Source organism: Eutrigla gurnardus (genome assembly GCF_963514095.1).
Source record: "Eutrigla gurnardus genome assembly, chromosome: 16".
Taxonomy (NCBI): domain Eukaryota; kingdom Metazoa; phylum Chordata; class Actinopteri; order Perciformes; family Triglidae; genus Eutrigla; species Eutrigla gurnardus.
In genome coordinates, this window is record NC_139927.1 from 8,919,269 (window position 1) to 8,938,654 (window position 19,386).

Here is a 19,386-nt window from a genome sequence, read left to right on the forward strand (position 1 = left end):
GACTCATATCACGCACACATTGCTCTGACCCTCCCTCTGGGTTTGCCTCTCCCGCCCCGCAGACACTCGGGTTACTGTGTAACTCTAGATGTGGGCGGGGCCAGCACCTCAGCATCTGCAGTGACGTCAGCGCTCTCATCAATCACAGCCTCGCATTTGCATGCTTTTTTGTTTTGGGCTGCAAAATGTATGAAATTGAGATATTTTATGTACTGCTCAGTGATTTGCTTTGTTGTTTTCTTCCCACAAAGAAGGATCCGTTTCTTACAATTTACACTTTTTCTTTTGGTAGTTCTCATTTACATACCAAATACATTGCAATATTTAATCATTACTCCTATAAGTTATATTTGTGTATACACTGTATATATACTGGGACTGATCAGTTAGTTCTTATAATATCTGGCAACTTACAGAAACATCTGTCTTTTATTTTCCTCGACAATAATTCTCCAGAAATGTCTCCATGGCCTCATCGTCTTCTCAGATTACATTATTAACTGTCACTGATTTCCCTCCGACGATCTCGTTAGTTATGAACAAATGAATAATCAAAGCTCCTTCTTGTGTGGCCCATCGATACGTTATTGATATTTTAGACGGAGAGAGAGCACACATCATTTATCAAGCCTCTCAAAGCGGATTCATCTTGGATGGAGAAAAGCACTTTGGCTTCACAGAGCATCCTGACGTCTATGAAATCCAAGAAAATGAATGCAGGATAATCATACGTCTGCCTTCTTTCTGCTGTTTAGAATCAATGACAAACTTTTGGATATTGACTCATAATAAGCTCTCTACTGCCCTCTTTGGAGTAGAAATGATACTTCCACTGCCTCTTATAAGGAGAGCATAGAGGTGAATGTAATGATATTTTATGATCAGTATGTTTAAACAATAAACGATACATTTGTAAAAGAGACATAGTGAAAGGATGAACCACATTCTAAAGGATACACCATCAGACTTACGATACACATCCCTTCACATAAAGGCTACACAAAGTAGGCTAATAACACTAGAGAAAATATATGGCTAACGAACTAAATAAGACATGCTGTTGGTCTTAATGGGTTTCCTGTAACATGCTCAGTAGTTAGCTGCTCAATCAGTCAATCCATCAGTTAATCCAGCGAATTCTCATTCACAGTTGTATGAAATGTTTGTTTATGACTTTATATATTACCATCCACTGCTAATCCCTGTTACATATTTTTTTTTTTATCCATTCATATATTTATTTGACATTTACATTTGTCATTCATTTTCCTAGTGCATGGGTTTTGCAAATTTCCTCCAGGGATCAATAAAGATTTCTGATTTGTAAAGTGGAATTAATGATAAATAATTTGGAAGTGCTGTATATGTAGTTTATTGTAGTTTTCGGAGATCAAAAACAATTCAGAAAGTGTATGGATTACCAAAAAAAAGCAGGACGATCTCTACTGCCACCCAGTGGTTAGCCTTGGTCACTCCATATGGGATGGATTACAACATAATGTGAGTCTGTGCCTGAAGTGACGTAGGTCAGACGGTAATTGTATTGGAATGGAACAAAGAGAGAATTAGGAAAGCATGCAGCATGTAAGCCGACTGGAGATCCATGCAGAAATCCCATGGAGCAGAACCATGACACATTCAGGTTGTGTTGTTTAGACACGTGTCCGTGTACAGCACACTGTGTGCCTGAAGGAACTTTTATCCCGAAATATATAATAAAAAACTGTCAGACACATGTGTCTCATACACAAAGGGATGTTTTTGTTGTGGCTTTTTTTGGGACTGAACACAGGAGATCCTTCTTCTCTCTCTGTAGACGCCGTAACACACACTGCAACGATTTATCAGGATTTGGCCCGAGTCAGCCGCCACATGGAATGCATTTGTGTTTGGCAACTTGTATTTCTCCACTCCTCTCCTTGACCGAGGTTCAGAGAGGATAGTTCAATATGTTGGCTGTGCACAAAGGTCAGAGGTCAGACAGACCCCCCCCCCCCTGTTATCTCCACATATTGACCAAATACCATTAACATTCTTCTCACACGTTTGGTTTTGATGACCAAAAAATATTGATCATAATGGCAGAAAAATCTTTCCCATCAGACAGTTTGGCTCAAATTCTTCAGCCGTCTGCACACAGAAGGTGTCAAAACAGCAAGATAGGAGAAATTCCAGGGAAAGATAAGTTGCGTGAGTTGCCTGACGCTGCAAACAAACAGCAGGGCCTCTGATATGTACCGCCGTCTAGGCAGGTTTAAATACACACAGAGGGAAACTAGATTGAACTGGACTGGAATCGGTTCATTTTCCTGGCTGGAGATCACGCTGATGGCTTGCTCGGTGGGAAGCAGCCAGTTGTAACAGTAGCAGGTGATCGGAGCGCTTTCTGCACGCTGCAATATACTACTAACTACACACAGACACTGAAATGTAATCTCACAGTCATTTATGTGGGAGGTTCCCGGGACAGGACTGTGTTTTATGACACGGATGATTTTATGGTTTGTCTGTACAAACGTTATTCGGCAGATCTTTTTGTGCGAGCGTGCATTTAAGATCTGTAAGAGAACGTTTGTTGCCTCACTGTAACTCTGGACAGCAACTGATTTTAAGTTGCCGCAGCAAAAAATACATTACATACACACACCTTCCCACATCAAACTTTATCCACTTTCATTGTTATTTATCACAAACAAGTCAAATCAACAGGGATTTGGACAGTTTTCTACCACACCACACAGGAGTCCAGGTGCAGACCGGGGTCTACCACACCATACAGGACCCCAGGTGCAGACCGGGGTCTACCACACCATACAGGACTCCAGGTGCAGACCGGGGTCTACCACACCTCACAGGACTCCAGGTGCAGACCGGGGTCTACCACACAGGACTCCAGGTGCAGACCGGGGTCTACCACACCACACAGGAGTCCAGGTGCAGACCGGGGTCTACCACACCACACAGGACTCCAGGTGCAGACCGGGGTCTACCACACCATACAGGACTCCAGGTGCAGACCGGGGTCTACCACACCACACAGGAGTCCAGGTGCAGACCGGGGTCTACCACACCACACAGGACTCCAGGTGCAGACCGGGGTCTACCACACCATACAGGACTCCAGGTGCAGACCGGGGTCTACCACACCTCACAGGACTCCAGGTGCAGACCGGGGTCTACCACACCACACAGGACTCCAGGTGCAGACCGGGGTCTACCACACCATACAGGACTCCAGGTGCAGACCGGGGTCTACCACACCTCACAGGACTCCAGGTGCAGACCGGGGTCTACCACACAGGACTCCAGGTGCAGACCGGGGTCTACAACACCACACAGGACTCCAGGTGCAGACCGGGGTCTACCACACCACACAGGACTCCAGGTGCAGACCGGGGTCTACCACACCACACAGGACTCCAGGTGCAGACCGGGGTCTACCACACAGGACTCCAGGTGCAGACCGGGGTCTACCACACCACACAGGACTCCAGGTGCAGACCGGGGTCTACCACACCACACAGGACTCCAGGTGCAGACCGGGGTCTACCACACCTCACAGGACTCCAGGTGCAGACCGGGGTCTACCACACCACACAGGACTCCAGGTGCAGACCGGGGTCTACCACACCATACAGGACTCCAGGTGCAGACCGGGGTCTACCACACCTCACAGGACTCCAGGTGCAGACCGGGGTCTACCACACCACACAGGACTCCAGGTGCAGACCGGGGTCTACCACACCATACAGGACTCCAGGTGCAGACCGGGGTCTACCACACCTCACAGGACTCCAGGTGCAGACCGGGGTCTACCACACCACACAGGAGTCCAGGTGCAGACCGGGGTCTACCACACCACACAGGACTCCAGGTGCAGACCGGGGTCTACCACACCATACAGGACTCCAGGTGCAGACCGGGGTCTACCACACCTCACAGGACTCCAGGTGCAGACCGGGGTCTACCACACCTCACAGGACTCCAGGTGCAGACCGGGGTCTACCACACAGGACTCCAGGTGCAGACCGGGGTCTACCACACCACACAGGAGTCCAGGTGCAGACCGGGGTCTACCACACCACACAGGACTCCAGGTGCAGACCGGGGTCTACCACACCATACAGGACTCCAGGTGCAGACCGGGGTCTACCACACCACACAGGAGTCCAGGTGCAGACCGGGGTCTACCACACCACACAGGACTCCAGGTGCAGACCGGGGTCTACCACACCATACAGGACTCCAGGTGCAGACCGGGGTCTACCACACCTCACAGGACTCCAGGTGCAGACCGGGGTCTACCACACCACACAGGACTCCAGGTGCAGACCGGGGTCTACCACACCATACAGGACTCCAGGTGCAGACCGGGGTCTACCACACCTCACAGGACTCCAGGTGCAGACCGGGGTCTACCACACAGGACTCCAGGTGCAGACCGGGGTCTACAACACCACACAGGACTCCAGGTGCAGACCGGGGTCTACCACACCACACAGGACTCCAGGTGCAGACCGGGGTCTACCACACCACACAGGACTCCAGGTGCAGACCGGGGTCTACCACACAGGACTCCAGGTGCAGACCGGGGTCTACCACACCACACAGGACTCCAGGTGCAGACCGGGGTCTACCACACCACACAGGACTCCAGGTGCAGACCGGGGTCTACCACACCTCACAGGACTCCAGGTGCAGACCGGGGTCTACCACACCACACAGGACTCCAGGTGCAGACCGGGGTCTACCACACCATACAGGACTCCAGGTGCAGACCGGGGTCTACCACACCTCACAGGACTCCAGGTGCAGACCGGGGTCTACCACACCACACAGGACTCCAGGTGCAGACCGGGGTCTACCACACCATACAGGACTCCAGGTGCAGACCGGGGTCTACCACACCTCACAGGACTCCAGGTGCAGACCGGGGTCTACCACACCACACAGGAGTCCAGGTGCAGACCGGGGTCTACCACACCACACAGGACTCCAGGTGCAGACCGGGGTCTACCACACCATACAGGACTCCAGGTGCAGACCGGGGTCTACCACACCTCACAGGACTCCAGGTGCAGACCGGGGTCTACCACACCTCACAGGACTCCAGGTGCAGACCGGGGTCTACCACACAGGACTCCAGGTGCAGACCGGGGTCTACAACACCACACAGGACTCCAGGTGCAGACCGGGGTCTACCACACCACACAGGACTCCAGGTGCAGACCGGGGTCTACCACACCACACAGGACTCCAGGTGCAGACCGGGGTCTACCACACCTCACAGGACTCCAGGTGCAGACCGGGGTCTACCACACCACACAGGACTCCAGGTGCAGACCGGGGTCTACCACACCATACAGGACTCCAGGTGCAGACCGGGGTCTACCACACCATACAGGACTCCAGGTGCAGACCGGGGTCTACCACACCTCACAGGACTCCAGGTGCAGACCGGGGTCTACCACACCACACAGGACTCCAGGTGCAGACCGGGGTCTACCACACCATACAGGACTCCAGGTGCAGACCGGGGTCTACCACACCTCACAGGACTCCAGGTGCAGACCGGGGTCTACCACACCACACAGGAGTCCAGGTGCAGACCGGGGTCTACCACACCACACAGGACTCCAGGTGCAGACCGGGGTCTACCACACCATACAGGACTCCAGGTGCAGACCGGGGTCTACCACACCTCACAGGACTCCAGGTGCAGACCGGGGTCTACCACACAGGACTCCAGGAGCAGACCGGGGTCTACAACACCACACAGGACTCCAGGTGCAGACCGGGGTCTACCACACCACACAGGACTCCAGGTGCAGACCGGGGTCTACCACACCACACAGGACTCCAGGTGCAGACCGGGGTCTACCACACCATACAGGACTCCAGGTGCAGACCGGGGTCTACCACACCTCACAGGACTCCAGGTGCAGACCGGGGTCTACCACACCACACAGGACTCCAGGTGCAGACCGGGGTCTACCACACCATACAGGACTCCAGGTGCAGACCGGGGTCTACCACACCTCACAGGACTCCAGGTGCAGACCGGGGTCTACCACACCACACAGGAGTCCAGGTGCAGACCGGGGTCTACCACACCACACAGGACTCCAGGTGCAGACCGGGGTCTACCACACCATACAGGACTCCAGGTGCAGACCGGGGTCTACCACACCTCACAGGACTCCAGGTGCAGACCGGGGTCTACCACACCTCACAGGACTCCAGGTGCAGACCGGGGTCTACCACACAGGACTCCAGGTGCAGACCGGGGTCTACAACACCACACAGGACTCCAGGTGCAGACCGGGGTCTACCACACCACACAGGACTCCAGGTGCAGACCGGGGTCTACCACACCACACAGGACTCCAGGTGCAGACCGGGGTCTACCACACCTCACAGGACTCCAGGTGCAGACCGGGGTCTACCACACCACACAGGACTCCAGGTGCAGACCGGGGTCTACCACACCATACAGGACTCCAGGTGCAGACCGGGGTCTACCACACCATACAGGACTCCAGGTGCAGACCGGGGTCTACCACACCTCACAGGACTCCAGGTGCAGACCGGGGTCTACCACACCACACAGGACTCCAGGTGCAGACCGGGGTCTACCACACCATACAGGACTCCAGGTGCAGACCGGGGTCTACCACACCTCACAGGACTCCAGGTGCAGACCGGGGTCTACCACACCACACAGGAGTCCAGGTGCAGACCGGGGTCTACCACACCACACAGGACTCCAGGTGCAGACCGGGGTCTACCACACCATACAGGACTCCAGGTGCAGACCGGGGTCTACCACACCTCACAGGACTCCAGGTGCAGACCGGGGTCTACCACACAGGACTCCAGGTGCAGACCGGGGTCTACAACACCACACAGGACTCCAGGTGCAGACCGGGGTCTACCACACCACACAGGACTCCAGGTGCAGACCGGGGTCTACCACACCACACAGGACTCCAGGTGCAGACCGGGGTCTACCACACCATACAGGACTCCAGGTGCAGACCGGGGTCTACCACACCTCACAGGACTCCAGGTGCAGACCGGGGTCTACCACACCACACAGGACTCCAGGTGCAGACCGGGGTCTACCACACCATACAGGACTCCAGGTGCAGACCGGGGTCTACCACACCTCACAGGACTCCAGGTGCAGACCGGGGTCTACCACACCACACAGGAGTCCAGGTGCAGACCGGGGTCTACCACACCACACAGGACTCCAGGTGCAGACCGGGGTCTACCACACCATACAGGACTCCAGGTGCAGACCGGGGTCTACCACACCTCACAGGACTCCAGGTGCAGACCGGGGTCTACCACACCTCACAGGACTCCAGGTGCAGACCGGGGTCTACCACACAGGACTCCAGGTGCAGACCGGGGTCTACAACACCACACAGGACTCCAGGTGCAGACCGGGGTCTACCACACCACACAGGACTCCAGGTGCAGACCGGGGTCTACCACACCACACAGGACTCCAGGTGCAGACCGGGGTCTACCACACCTCACAGGACTCCAGGTGCAGACCGGGGTCTACCACACCACACAGGACTCCAGGTGCAGACCGGGGTCTACCACACCATACAGGACTCCAGGTGCAGACCGGGGTCTACCACACCATACAGGACTCCAGGTGCAGACCGGGGTCTACCACACCTCACAGGACTCCAGGTGCAGACCGGGGTCTACCACACCACACAGGACTCCAGGTGCAGACCGGGGTCTACCACACCATACAGGACTCCAGGTGCAGACCGGGGTCTACCACACCTCACAGGACTCCAGGTGCAGACCGGGGTCTACCACACCACACAGGAGTCCAGGTGCAGACCGGGGTCTACCACACCACACAGGACTCCAGGTGCAGACCGGGGTCTACCACACCATACAGGACTCCAGGTGCAGACCGGGGTCTACCACACCTCACAGGACTCCAGGTGCAGACCGGGGTCTACCACACAGGACTCCAGGTGCAGACCGGGGTCTACAACACCACACAGGACTCCAGGTGCAGACCGGGGTCTACCACACCACACAGGACTCCAGGTGCAGACCGGGGTCTACCACACCACACAGGACTCCAGGTGCAGACCGGGGTCTACCACACCTCACAGGACTCCAGGTGCAGACCGGGGTCTACCACACCACACAGGACTCCAGGTGCAGACCGGGGTCTACCACACCATACAGGACTCCAGGTGCAGACCGGGGTCTACCACACCTCACAGGACTCCAGGTGCAGACCGGGGTCTACCACACCACACAGGACTCCAGGTGCAGACCGGGGTCTACCACACCACACAGGACTCCAGGTGCAGACCGGGGTCTACCACACCTCACAGGACTCCAGGTGCAGACCGGGGTCTACAACACCACACAGGACTCCAGGTGCAGACCGGGGTCTACCACACCACACAGGACTCCAGGTGCAGACCGGGGTCTACCATCACACAGGACTCCAGGTGCAGACCGGGGTCTACCACACCATACAGGACCCCAGGTGCAGACCGGGGTCTACCATCACACAGGACTCCAGGTGCAGACCGGGGTCTACCACACCATACAGGACCCCAGGTGCAGACCGGGGTCTACCATCACACAGGACTCCAGGTGCAGGCCGGGGTCTACCACACCACACAGGACTCCAGGTGCAGACCGGGGTCTACCACACCATACAGGAGTCCAGGTGCAGACCAGGGTCTAACACACCACACAGGATCTTAGGTGCAGACCTTGGTCTACCACACCACACACCATAAAGGACTCCAGGTGCAGGTTGGGGTCTACCACACCATACAGGACCCCAGGTGCAGGTTGGGGTCCACCACCACCTACCGCCCAGCGTGGTGGACAAACAACACAGCAGTAGCGATACCAAGTGACAGCAACATCAAGAAGAAGGAACACGAGAAGCTCAAAAAATACCGATGGCTGAAAGAGGAGCTGGAAAAGAAAGTGAAGGCATCAGCGGATACGGTGGTAATCGGAGAACCCGGAGGCCAAGACCCCAATACTGGGACGGTGGCTCCAGCAGATTCCTGGATACAACATCTCTGTCAAGAAGAGCAGTCTTAACAGGTGAGATCCTGAAGAACCCTCAGGCCTCTGGACCCAACCTTGAGTCAGTGGGGTTTTCTTTTTTTAAATAAATATATAGAAATCTGGAAAAGCTTCTCTCTCACACACCTTGATCAAACAATAGAGCAGGACCTTTTATTGTTATTTCCTTTGCATCGAGCTAGATTCGATCTCATTAGAACAATGTAAAAAGAGATCTTATGAGATCCATCCGTGCTGTCAGTTCACTTGCTTCCAGTCATATTTTGATAAGTGCCACATTCTTTGGGGCTTGGCCTGGAGAAAAAAACAGACAGATATCTTGTTTTCGTGGGTACACCCGAGGTTATGTAAGTCAAGCCATAACAAAATGTTATCTGCACAGCAGACACAACATTGTACTCTCTACTCTACTACACGTGGAAGACGACTACTCTAGTGTTTTTCCGGCCCGGCCACAATGTTTATAAGTTATCTGAGCTTTTAATTACACCTGGGCTGTTTGACTATTTCACATCGCATTAAGTGGAGCAGATGGCAAGTTCTGGTGGTGGCCAAAGCAAACAGCGTCACAGTGTGTAGTCCTGCTGAATCCAGCTGAAGCAAGGTGCAATAAGTCAATACAGCCACAGATACCAGGGATATCAATCATTAATCAGTGGCTTCAAAGGGAACAAAGAAAGTTTTTTTTTACTGGCTTTTTTTTGGCATGCACACTTGCCAAACTTGTGGAGCATAAGCGGTCCAAAAGGTCTGTTTTACCCTTGAAGACTAATTAGTGTAGTTAGCTATCAAGTTTCAGCGTTTTGAATGGAGATGGGCAAAATGTATTAGTTTTTTTCAATCGCTAACAAGCGCTTACCCATACTTCAGCAAAACACAATTGGCCAAATGGATCATTTTCTTCTCAAAAACACATTTTGTTAAATATATACTAACTCTTCATTTCAAAATAGAACACATCTTTCTCTGCACACACTAACTTTACCAAAACACTGGCAATCTGACTCAAAATGAAATTATTCTGTCAAAGAATAACACTTGTTTTCAATTCTCAAGGTACATGCAGTCAATCAAAGTACACCAGGTTTCAAAATACTGGCTATTTTTGACATTACAAAAACGGCATAGACTTTTATGTTTCAGTTTTACAGGTATGTGCATGCAAAACATGCAATCCACCGTTTTTACACTACATTTCTTGGTTGGGAACTGTATGTCTACATGTACTGTTCACATTCAAAAGCATTCCAGTAAAAAGCAAATCATTGTTTTCCTTTACTTTTTACTACAAGGAGATACAGTAGAAATACTGTTTACAGTATGATAGCACAGAAAACGTTTTACAGTGTTGCTTACATTGAACAAAATATCCATGAAACACACAAGAGCATTCTGAACAAAAAAACAACAGCAAAAAGCCCAGATAAAAAGTTTGTCTGTTTCTGTTTCCGAAAACATCACTCCTCAAAGTCCTCCTTTCACTGTATAAGTGTCAATGTAATAGAAAAACATAGCCCCTGCCACTGAGTCTAAACCAGCCCAATTTAGCCAACATAAATCAGCTGTGTGTCAATTATTCAATTGTTTGTTTATTATCAGCTGAGATATATTGTTTTTGAACTGATATCATTGCAGAATCAGAGGTTTTAATACTGTATCTAAGGTTTGGAATATTGTTTTTGCCATTGTGGGATGTTGAGTGTTAACATTCGTAAATAATACAAAATCAATCCATCATTTTGTTGGGAGGTATAGCTTGTCTGTTAAGAAAATGTAAGCATTGTGGAAGTGTGTTCCCTGACTGCATATTGTGTGAAAACGACATGAAATGTGTGAATGGTTCAGAACTGGTTGGACAAATGCTTGTTAGCGACTGAAAAAAACTGTAATTGATTTATCATTTAATAGTGTAATGCTGAATATTCACCCATTACATCTTCTTAAATTTGAGAAATGTGTTGCTTTTCCTTGTCTTAATCAAGACCAAGCTGGATATTTATGGGGTCCAGACTATTATGGAAGAAGAATATTCATTACTTGCAGGCCTGGTTCAGAGCCAGTGAAACAAATGGATCAAGGATGCATCATATCGTTGGGTTAGACATTAACTATATTATCTCGTGAGGATTCTGAACTCAGAAGCTTATTACTACACTTAAGTTGTACACCGGGCATATTTACAGCAGCTGTTTCACTCATTTATTGGCTTCTGAGGAAGTTTATTCAGACACCTCAGTAGATGGTTGCCCTTGGGGAGTCGATTTACAGCAGAATAAACCATTTATGCTTCTAAAATGTACATCAGTAGCCTTTATTAGAGCTGCTCTTTTTTATTAATGTGTTGTATTCAATCATAACCTGACTTCATTAGTTGCTGTCAGATTATGTTTAGGGAAAAAATATTTAAATTACATGTTTTTTTTCCCCACTTGTAATAATAAAGTAAGATTTTATAAACACAGCTTTTGAGAGTCTGGATGGTGTTTTTCTATTTCTCATCTCTAGCCGAAGTGTGTTCTTGCGTGCTGCGTGCGTGCGCGCGCGCGCGCCCCTCTTTACACTCCCTGCGCTCCGTGCGTCGCAGCAGTTTATCCCAGTGTCGACGCGCGCAGGGTCCGCTGCTCTCCGGGGAGACACGCACCGGGAGCCTCGACGCACAACCGCACCGTCAGCAAAATGACCGTAGAGAGAATATTCGACGAGCTCGGACATTTCAAAAGGTAACGAGACGCACCGAGATGGCACTTTCCCTTGGTTTTGTGAACGAATTGGCGGTATTTGTTTATTTTTTTTCGTATTTGGGCAATTCTGGAATAACACGTTATTTTTTATATTCCCTGTTGCAAACGCGTTTTCGAAAACACACACCTGCGTAACTAAAATAGAGCTCACTCCACATGCTTTCAGTCCTCGCCTGCAACTTGTCTGACCTATTTACTGCCTCTTTGCAGATTATAGTCAAAACAAACTATCTCTCCTTTTGGAAGACACAGTGGTGAAGTTTGTGCTGTTTGTAAAACTTCTTCATTTTTTATTAATCAGATGTTTTTTTCACAGAGCACATAAATTGTTTTTGTGCATTTTGTCCCATATTTAATTACAAAATATATTCGTTACGACGAACATTGTTGATTTTTTAAACACTTTTTTTGTAGCTGAAAGGAACAACGTTCATTAATATTCATATGTGAAGATCAAGGGTGAGATCAGTTCACCTGTCCACTTTGTGATGTTGACTTGTTTGAACAAATTAGTGTACATTTTCATTCAGCATTCACACTATTGCTATCCATAGTGTTTTTTTCTTTTTAAATAAAAGCCTGATGAACTTAGTGTTCCAAAATAAAAGCTCCAGAATGTAAATTTATCCTAACAGGAAGCTCAATATAACATTCTGTCTAACAACTTGTAGTTCTAAAGGTTTCTTCCACCCAAATCCTACTTTCTCTCAAAGTTATACTTTTAAATACTACGTTCTGTCAAATAGTGTAGGCTACTCTCATTTTAAAGATGTATTCCACCAGTATTCCAAAGTACTAGGCCTACTTTCTCTCTAATGAGTTAACTCATTTCAACTTCCACATTTGAAGTTCTTCTGCAAGTTTTTTGCATTCAGGTTTCGAGGAGTGCAATGCATTTGCGCTTCATGTCTTCTGATGGAATGCTTTGTAATTTATTTCAGCATTCACACATATTTTCTGCCAGAAATGCATTTTCTAGTCTCTGTTAGTTCTTACACAAATAGGCAGAGCTGTATATAGATATAAACGCGTTGTTCCGCTGACCTTTTCAGATGGTTCGACCAGAATGAAGTCACTCATCATCCCATCTTCACTTCTGCTGTCCGCGTATTTAATGCCTTTTTCTTTCTGTTCAGATATCAGGCATGTCTGTACTTTGCCGCAGCCTTCCAGGCCATCGCCTGTGGGATCCACTACCTGGCCTCCGTCTTCTTAGTGCAGACCCCAAACTTCGTGTGCGGCGTGCCCGGCAACATCACAGATGTCCTCTACGGCAACGTGACGGGATCCAGCCTGGAAGACATCCTGCCCATCTTCAAGTCGGCGACCGGGCCCCTGGTGGTGAGGACGGCTGCAGGAGAACAGTGGGAGCTCAGCCGGTGCCGCTGCGCCCTGCGCGTCGACCCAAAGTCCTTTGCGTACGACTTTGACGGCAACAAAACCGTGAAAGCCTGCGGGGACTTTGTTTACGACCTCACGGAAGTTCACCAAAGCATCGTGACGGACTGGGACTTGGTGTGTGAGAGAGAGTGGCTGGCCAAACTGTGCCAGCCCACCTTCATGCTGGGGGTGCTGATCGGAGCGCTGGTGTTCGGGGACGTCGCCGACAGGTAAGCGGATCATGTCACGTGAGACACAGGAAGTAGTAGAGTTTTACCTTTTTGTTGAAACAACACAGATTGAACTAGTAGAGATTTATGCATGTGAATTTGATTGGTGTAGATGAGGAAGAGAATTAGAGCTGAGAGTGCCAGGAAGGAAAATGGTAGCTGTCCAGGCCAGGTTTGGCAGATCATGTGACCCAGGCCAGGTCTGATAAAACTGAATTGGTCAGACTTTGGTCCTATAAAGTCAGTCAATCGTACACTTGCTTTGGTCTCTGCCAACATTCTTGTAAGTTCAGGATGAAGGCCTGCTGGCTGGTGGTTGGTTTTATACCCACCATCACTGATGGCCTTTATGGGCTCAGCGTGTGACTCACAATGGGAGGTCAACCCCACGTTTATGCTCTAAACACACGGGGGAAATAATCATTTGTTCAGCACATTAAAGTTTCAAAAGCAGGATGTGTGTATGCCATGCAATGCCTCGATCACCTGGGTGTCTTTCCCCCTCTCGCTGTTTCCTCACCTCTATCGGTGTCTCTCTCTCTCCTCCAGAGTGGGACGCGTGAGGATCCTGATGTTCACCAGCCTCTGTCAGTTTGGGCTCGGGGTGTCCGTAGCGTTCTCTGGAAACTACTATTTCTTCATGGTGCTGCGCTTCCTCCTTGCCATGGTGAGCTCAGTGTGTGTGTGTGTGTGTGTGTGTGTGTGTTTACAGTATGCAGGTGTGTGTCTATCTGTGTATCTGTGCAAATGACTGATCAGTTTATCTGTAACGTTACAAAAGCATACCAAAAGAAACTCAGCTGATACAGGTAACCCACTGGTGTGAAATTGCAAAAATAAGAAATAAGAATATTAACACTTAAACCCAAACTTTGGGTGCAAATGTTAATAAACAAGTGCTTCTTCAGGTTCATCATGCTTCAATTTCTGGATGTTTTTCTACAAAACTCTCTATGAATAGCACCTCTTGTTGCTCTTGTTAGAGTGAGGTCGAGTCAACATGGAAACGTGAGTAGGATGTTTGTTCCAGCTGTGTATAATAAGAACATATCATACTCTAACCGTGTTACTATAACGGTAACCTTAAATATGAGGAGAAGATACCAGCAGAATCTCATATATCTCTCTATACTCTATACTCCATACCAATGCAGGTAAAACCAGATTTCATACTCCAGCCATAGTTAGTGGACAGCCATTTCTCATCCATACAAAGACTTGATTTATATAAAATATACGTTTATATATATGTTTGTCCCCATTGGTGTTTTTCTGCAGAGTAATACATAGTATGTACATAAAAACAACATGTTTACAAGGCAAGCGAAGGGAGTCAGACGGTCAGAGTTGGTCAGAGTGTTTGTGAAAGAGCACACCTACTCCCCCCCCCCTCCCTTCTCCCTCCCTCCCTTCTCCCACAGCTGTTGTTTTCACATAGACTCTGCAGAGTTGATCCAAGAGTTGATCCAGTGAAGAGCAAGCAATACGGCCTATTTCAACTCGAAAGCAAGTCTTTATCACTTTTAAAAGACAAAAATAACACATTTATTTGACAAATTCATTCGTGGCGGCTAATGTTAGAGAACTGTGCTGACTCTTACATCCGGTTGTTGCTTCTCGGGGGCCACAGTGTCGGCTCTTCTGTGCAAGTTACAAGTGGCCTAAAGCAAAGACAAGCACCTTTTAAAAATCCTTCAATACTTCATACTCACACAAAATGCTGATAAATGCAGTTGCAAGCACGTATATTATACATTTTCAATCCTCCTTCATGTCTCTCTCTCTGACTCTCTTCATCATCCTTACTTTATCTGTCTAACCGTCATTGCCCTTTCCTCCTTCCTGTGATGGAAAGTTGGATGAGTCGGAGCGAGGAGACCTCTGGAGACGGTAGATGTCTTATGCGGAAACATTAACTCGTGCCCGATGGCGCAACAGTACAGCAGTTATGAAGTCTGACCACTGTCCTCAAGGCCAGGGCATAAGAAGCCCAAGTTATATCGAGCGACGCTGCAACCACGTCTGCACTATGTCTAGGTTAAAGGTCAGAAATGTGTGACCTGATAGCGTCTCGTTTGCATCACCTTAATAACCACTTAATAACTCAGATTAAAGGTTGTATCGGCGATTCTGGTTGCCCTCACTTCCGTTGCGAGATCCAAAACAAACAGAGCCAGCTAGCCCCTCCCTCCCGTGTTTTGAAAATGATCATGGACGCGCATATTCATGAACGTGCCACCCACCCCTTGTCTGTGATTGGTTGGAACACTGTTTATTTTTGCTTTTGAGGTGTTGGTAGTACCATTTGTTTTTGTGTGCGATCTCGGAGCCTAGGCTGCCTAGAGAGACGCGTTTTTTTGACGGCCTGCTTATGGGGCGGGCAGCTAGCGGATCGCGAGGTAAAAACAGATGAATGTGATCATTTATGTTTCGGCCCAGAATCGCTGATACAACCTTTAAAGGTGAACCAACTCATCAGACGACGATGATGTATGAGAGAAAATTCCCTCACACTTCCCGTCTTTGCTTCTGGCAGGTGTCCAGCGGTTACCTCGTGGTGGTGTTCGTCTATGTCACCGAGTTCACTGGCATCAAGGTGCGCACGTGGACCTCCATGCACGTGCACGCCGCCTTCGCCGTTGGCATCATGGTGGTGGCTCTCACCGGCTACCTGGTGCGGGTCTGGTGGATCTACCAGATCATCCTCTCCACGTGCACCTCGCCCTTCCTGCTCATCTGCTGGAAGTTTCCCGAGACGCCCTTTTATTTGATGGCCAAGGGCCGTTACAAGGAAACCCAGGCGCTGCTGGATTCAATAGCCCGCTTCAACGGCCTCGAATGCAAGCTGAAGGCTGAGGATCTCCTGGAGCCGGACCAGAGGGAGAACAGAGGTGCTCTGCTGGGCGAGGCAGAGGAGCGGCCGCCGCAGTCCGACGCGAAGCTGTCCATCCTGGATCTGTTCGGCAGCTGGAGGATGACTGGCCGTACCTGTACGGTGTGGGCCATCTGGTTCATCGGCAGTCTGGGCTACTACGTCTTCTCGTTGGGCTCGGTCAACCTCGGAGGAAACCAGTACATCAACCTGTTCCTTGCTGGTAAGTCATTTGCTGATGAGTGTGAATTATGAAATGTCGTGTTACAAGCGTAATAGTTTCCCTGTGTGTGTGTGTGTGTGTGTGTGTGTGTGTGTGTGTGTGTGTGTGTGTGTGTGTTTTTCCCCATCTGTTAAAGAAATAAGATTTTTACCATCATAGACACTTTGGATTCATGTAATTCTATTTTGAAAACACCAGGCAAACATTTCATTTATCACACAGGCACGTCTTGAGTACTACATTTAGTGCTCCTACAGGGAATTTCATTGTGCTGTGCAGTATTTACATTATATTCCCCCCTCTTTTATTCTTAACAGAAAACACAGATTTAATGTGCTTCTTTTAATATCCATTCAGAAGATTTTTTTCAAGCCCCATTTATGTAATTCGGAGAAATATGATAGAGCAAATTCTGGAGGCTCGACATTGCAGATGTGGGTTATTTAGGTCGCCTGGATAGAATGTCTTGGTGTCAGTGTGTCAGTGACACGATGACCCACTGCTGTGATTGGCTGTTTGCAGGTGCAGTGGAGGTTCCCTCTTATCTGGTTGGCTGTTTCGCAATGGACCGAATTGGCAGGAAGAGGACCTGTGCCCCAGCTCTGATCCTGGCCGGGGTGGCTTGTATGCTCATCATCGTGGTGCCTGCTGTACGTACTGCATGTGTGTGTGTGTGTGTGTGTGTGTGTGTGTGTGTGTGTATTACACAATATATATGAGTTACAAATTGTAAGTTTGCAATAAGAAGTTTGTTTCAAACTTTAAGTGTTTGACCCCAAATGTAGAGAAATTATGATGCCACAGAAATCAGTCATATTCAATTTTGGCAAATGATCCCTCGAGGAATGCCAGTAACAGGAGGAGGCTAACTGTAGCATGGGGCTATTCCAAAGTATTTTCTCTTATAACCTTAGCTCTTGAGTTCACTGTCCTGACGTAACCCCAGATTATTGGACCACATTTGAATTCTGATATAAGACACATACATTTCCCAGAATGCCCCGATATGTTCTGAGCTCTGACCCAAATTTGACAAACGGCCGTTGTGTAATCTCCAAGTAAACATGACCTTTGACATTGAAAGCCATTCTGCAGACGGGGGACAGAGAGTCGTCTGTCAAACTCACTTTTTCTGCTCGTGTCGCTGTAGCAACGTCTGCAGGATGGCATGAAACTCCACTTGCACCCTCGCACATACCAGAGTGTGTGCACCGTCCTTTGGTAAACTACATGGGCAAATATACCTGGCCTTGGCAAACACGGAGGATAGCAACACGTCTCCTTCCCTCTTAGTTCCTTCACCATCTAGTTACGTTGTATATGCAGCACAGCAATAAAGGGGAGGGGGGTGTTTGAAGCAGCTGTTGCAACACATGTTGGTGCATGATGATATCTGCTGTCCAACTGACTTCCCCCCCCCCCTTCCACAGGACATTGAGGCTCTGGCCATCGCTCTCTGTATGACAGGGAAGTTTGCCATCGCTATTGCCTTCGGTCTCATCTACCTGTACACCTGTGAGCTCTACCCGACCATCATCAGGTAAGAAGACACAGAATCCAAACGCGTCCAGATGTCTGGACGAAAAATACATTTGCAATTTCTCTTCAAAGTTCAACACATACAGACGAGAAAAGAAATGATGGCAAAGAATAAAACAGAATATTTTGTGATGGATAAATAATCAAGGAAGGGGTGTCATTAATATTGTATGTTGTGTGCACATGTTTTTGTACATTTACCACTTTCTGCAGAATATCATAGACGTGTTAAAGTTGCCAGTTCAGTGTCTTTTCATGTCAGAAACACAGACACTCATTCCAGTGGTTCATGCAGCTGCAGATATGATGCAAGTCATGTTGCTTTCCAGGATTCTTGTTTATATTTGTTGTGGTTGGCACATCACTGAGTCTCTGATGCTGCTGGCTTTGTGTTTGATCTCCATTCAGGTCTCTTGCAGTGGGAAGTGGAAGTATGATGTGCCGTGTTGGCAGCGTTGTGGCCCCCTTCTGTGTGTACCTGGCTGATTTCTGGATCTACCTACCTCAGGTATACATGTTCTCCTTTGGCTGGTTCTCTCAGAACAACAGATATTATTCCATGTTAAATTACCTCGTCGATTCTGTCAGCTTTGCATCCTGGTCCCATTCGTCACCAGACAAAAAAATGTCCTTTATTTGCAGCTGATCGTGGGAATCCTGGCATTCATAATCGGTGTGCTGACATTGTTGTTGCCTGAGACCCTGGGCAAACCTTTAACAACCACGTTGGAAGAGGCTGAAGCCCTGGGACGCGAGCCCAGCAAGAAGAGCCTCGCCCTGGGCAATAAAGATGCAGAGGACGGGTTGGAGATGAACCACAGTGAAACCAAGCCTGAGGTGTACAGAGACTGACCCAGAGGAGAGAAGGAAAGGAGAGACACCACAAGTCGATATGATCATTCATTTAGTGTATTGTTGAACAGAAAAACTGCTTTTTTTGATCAGAACTTGAAATGGTGTCTTTATTGACATTTATTACTGCAAAATGACCAGAACAGAAGTACACCGGGATTCTTGAGACATTACACAAATGTGTGTGTGTGTGTGTGTGTGTCTCTGTGTGTGTGTGTGTGTGTGTGTGTGTGTGTGTGTGTGTGTGTGTGTGTGTGTGTGTGTGTGTGTGTGTGTGTGTGTGTGTGTGTGTGTGTTTCCACACCCAAGAAAATATGAAGGATATCAGAGGATCATTTCAACTTCAGTTTTGTATTTGTGCTATTTCTATTAGTTATGATACCTTTGTATTGACCATAGTAACTGATGAGATCTGGGAATACTGTGACAAGAAACACCATCAGTTCGATG

General features: G+C 48.9%; 1 protein-coding gene across 1 annotated transcript; it reads left to right on the forward strand.

Moving 5' to 3' along the window:
- The first annotated feature begins 11,698 nt into the window (after positions 1-11,698).
- Positions 11,699-19,133, forward strand: slc22a16 (solute carrier family 22 member 16). Its single transcript, XM_084030343.1, has 8 exons — positions 11,699-11,819; positions 12,977-13,450; positions 14,000-14,117; positions 15,987-16,545; positions 17,068-17,195; positions 17,976-18,085; positions 18,493-18,592; positions 18,727-19,133. The coding sequence occupies exons 1-8, from the start codon at positions 11,776-11,778 to the stop codon at positions 18,934-18,936; spliced, it is 1,743 nt and encodes a 580-aa protein (XP_083886469.1). The 5' UTR covers positions 11,699-11,775; the 3' UTR covers positions 18,937-19,133.
- The last annotated feature ends 253 nt before the right edge of the window (positions 19,134-19,386 follow it).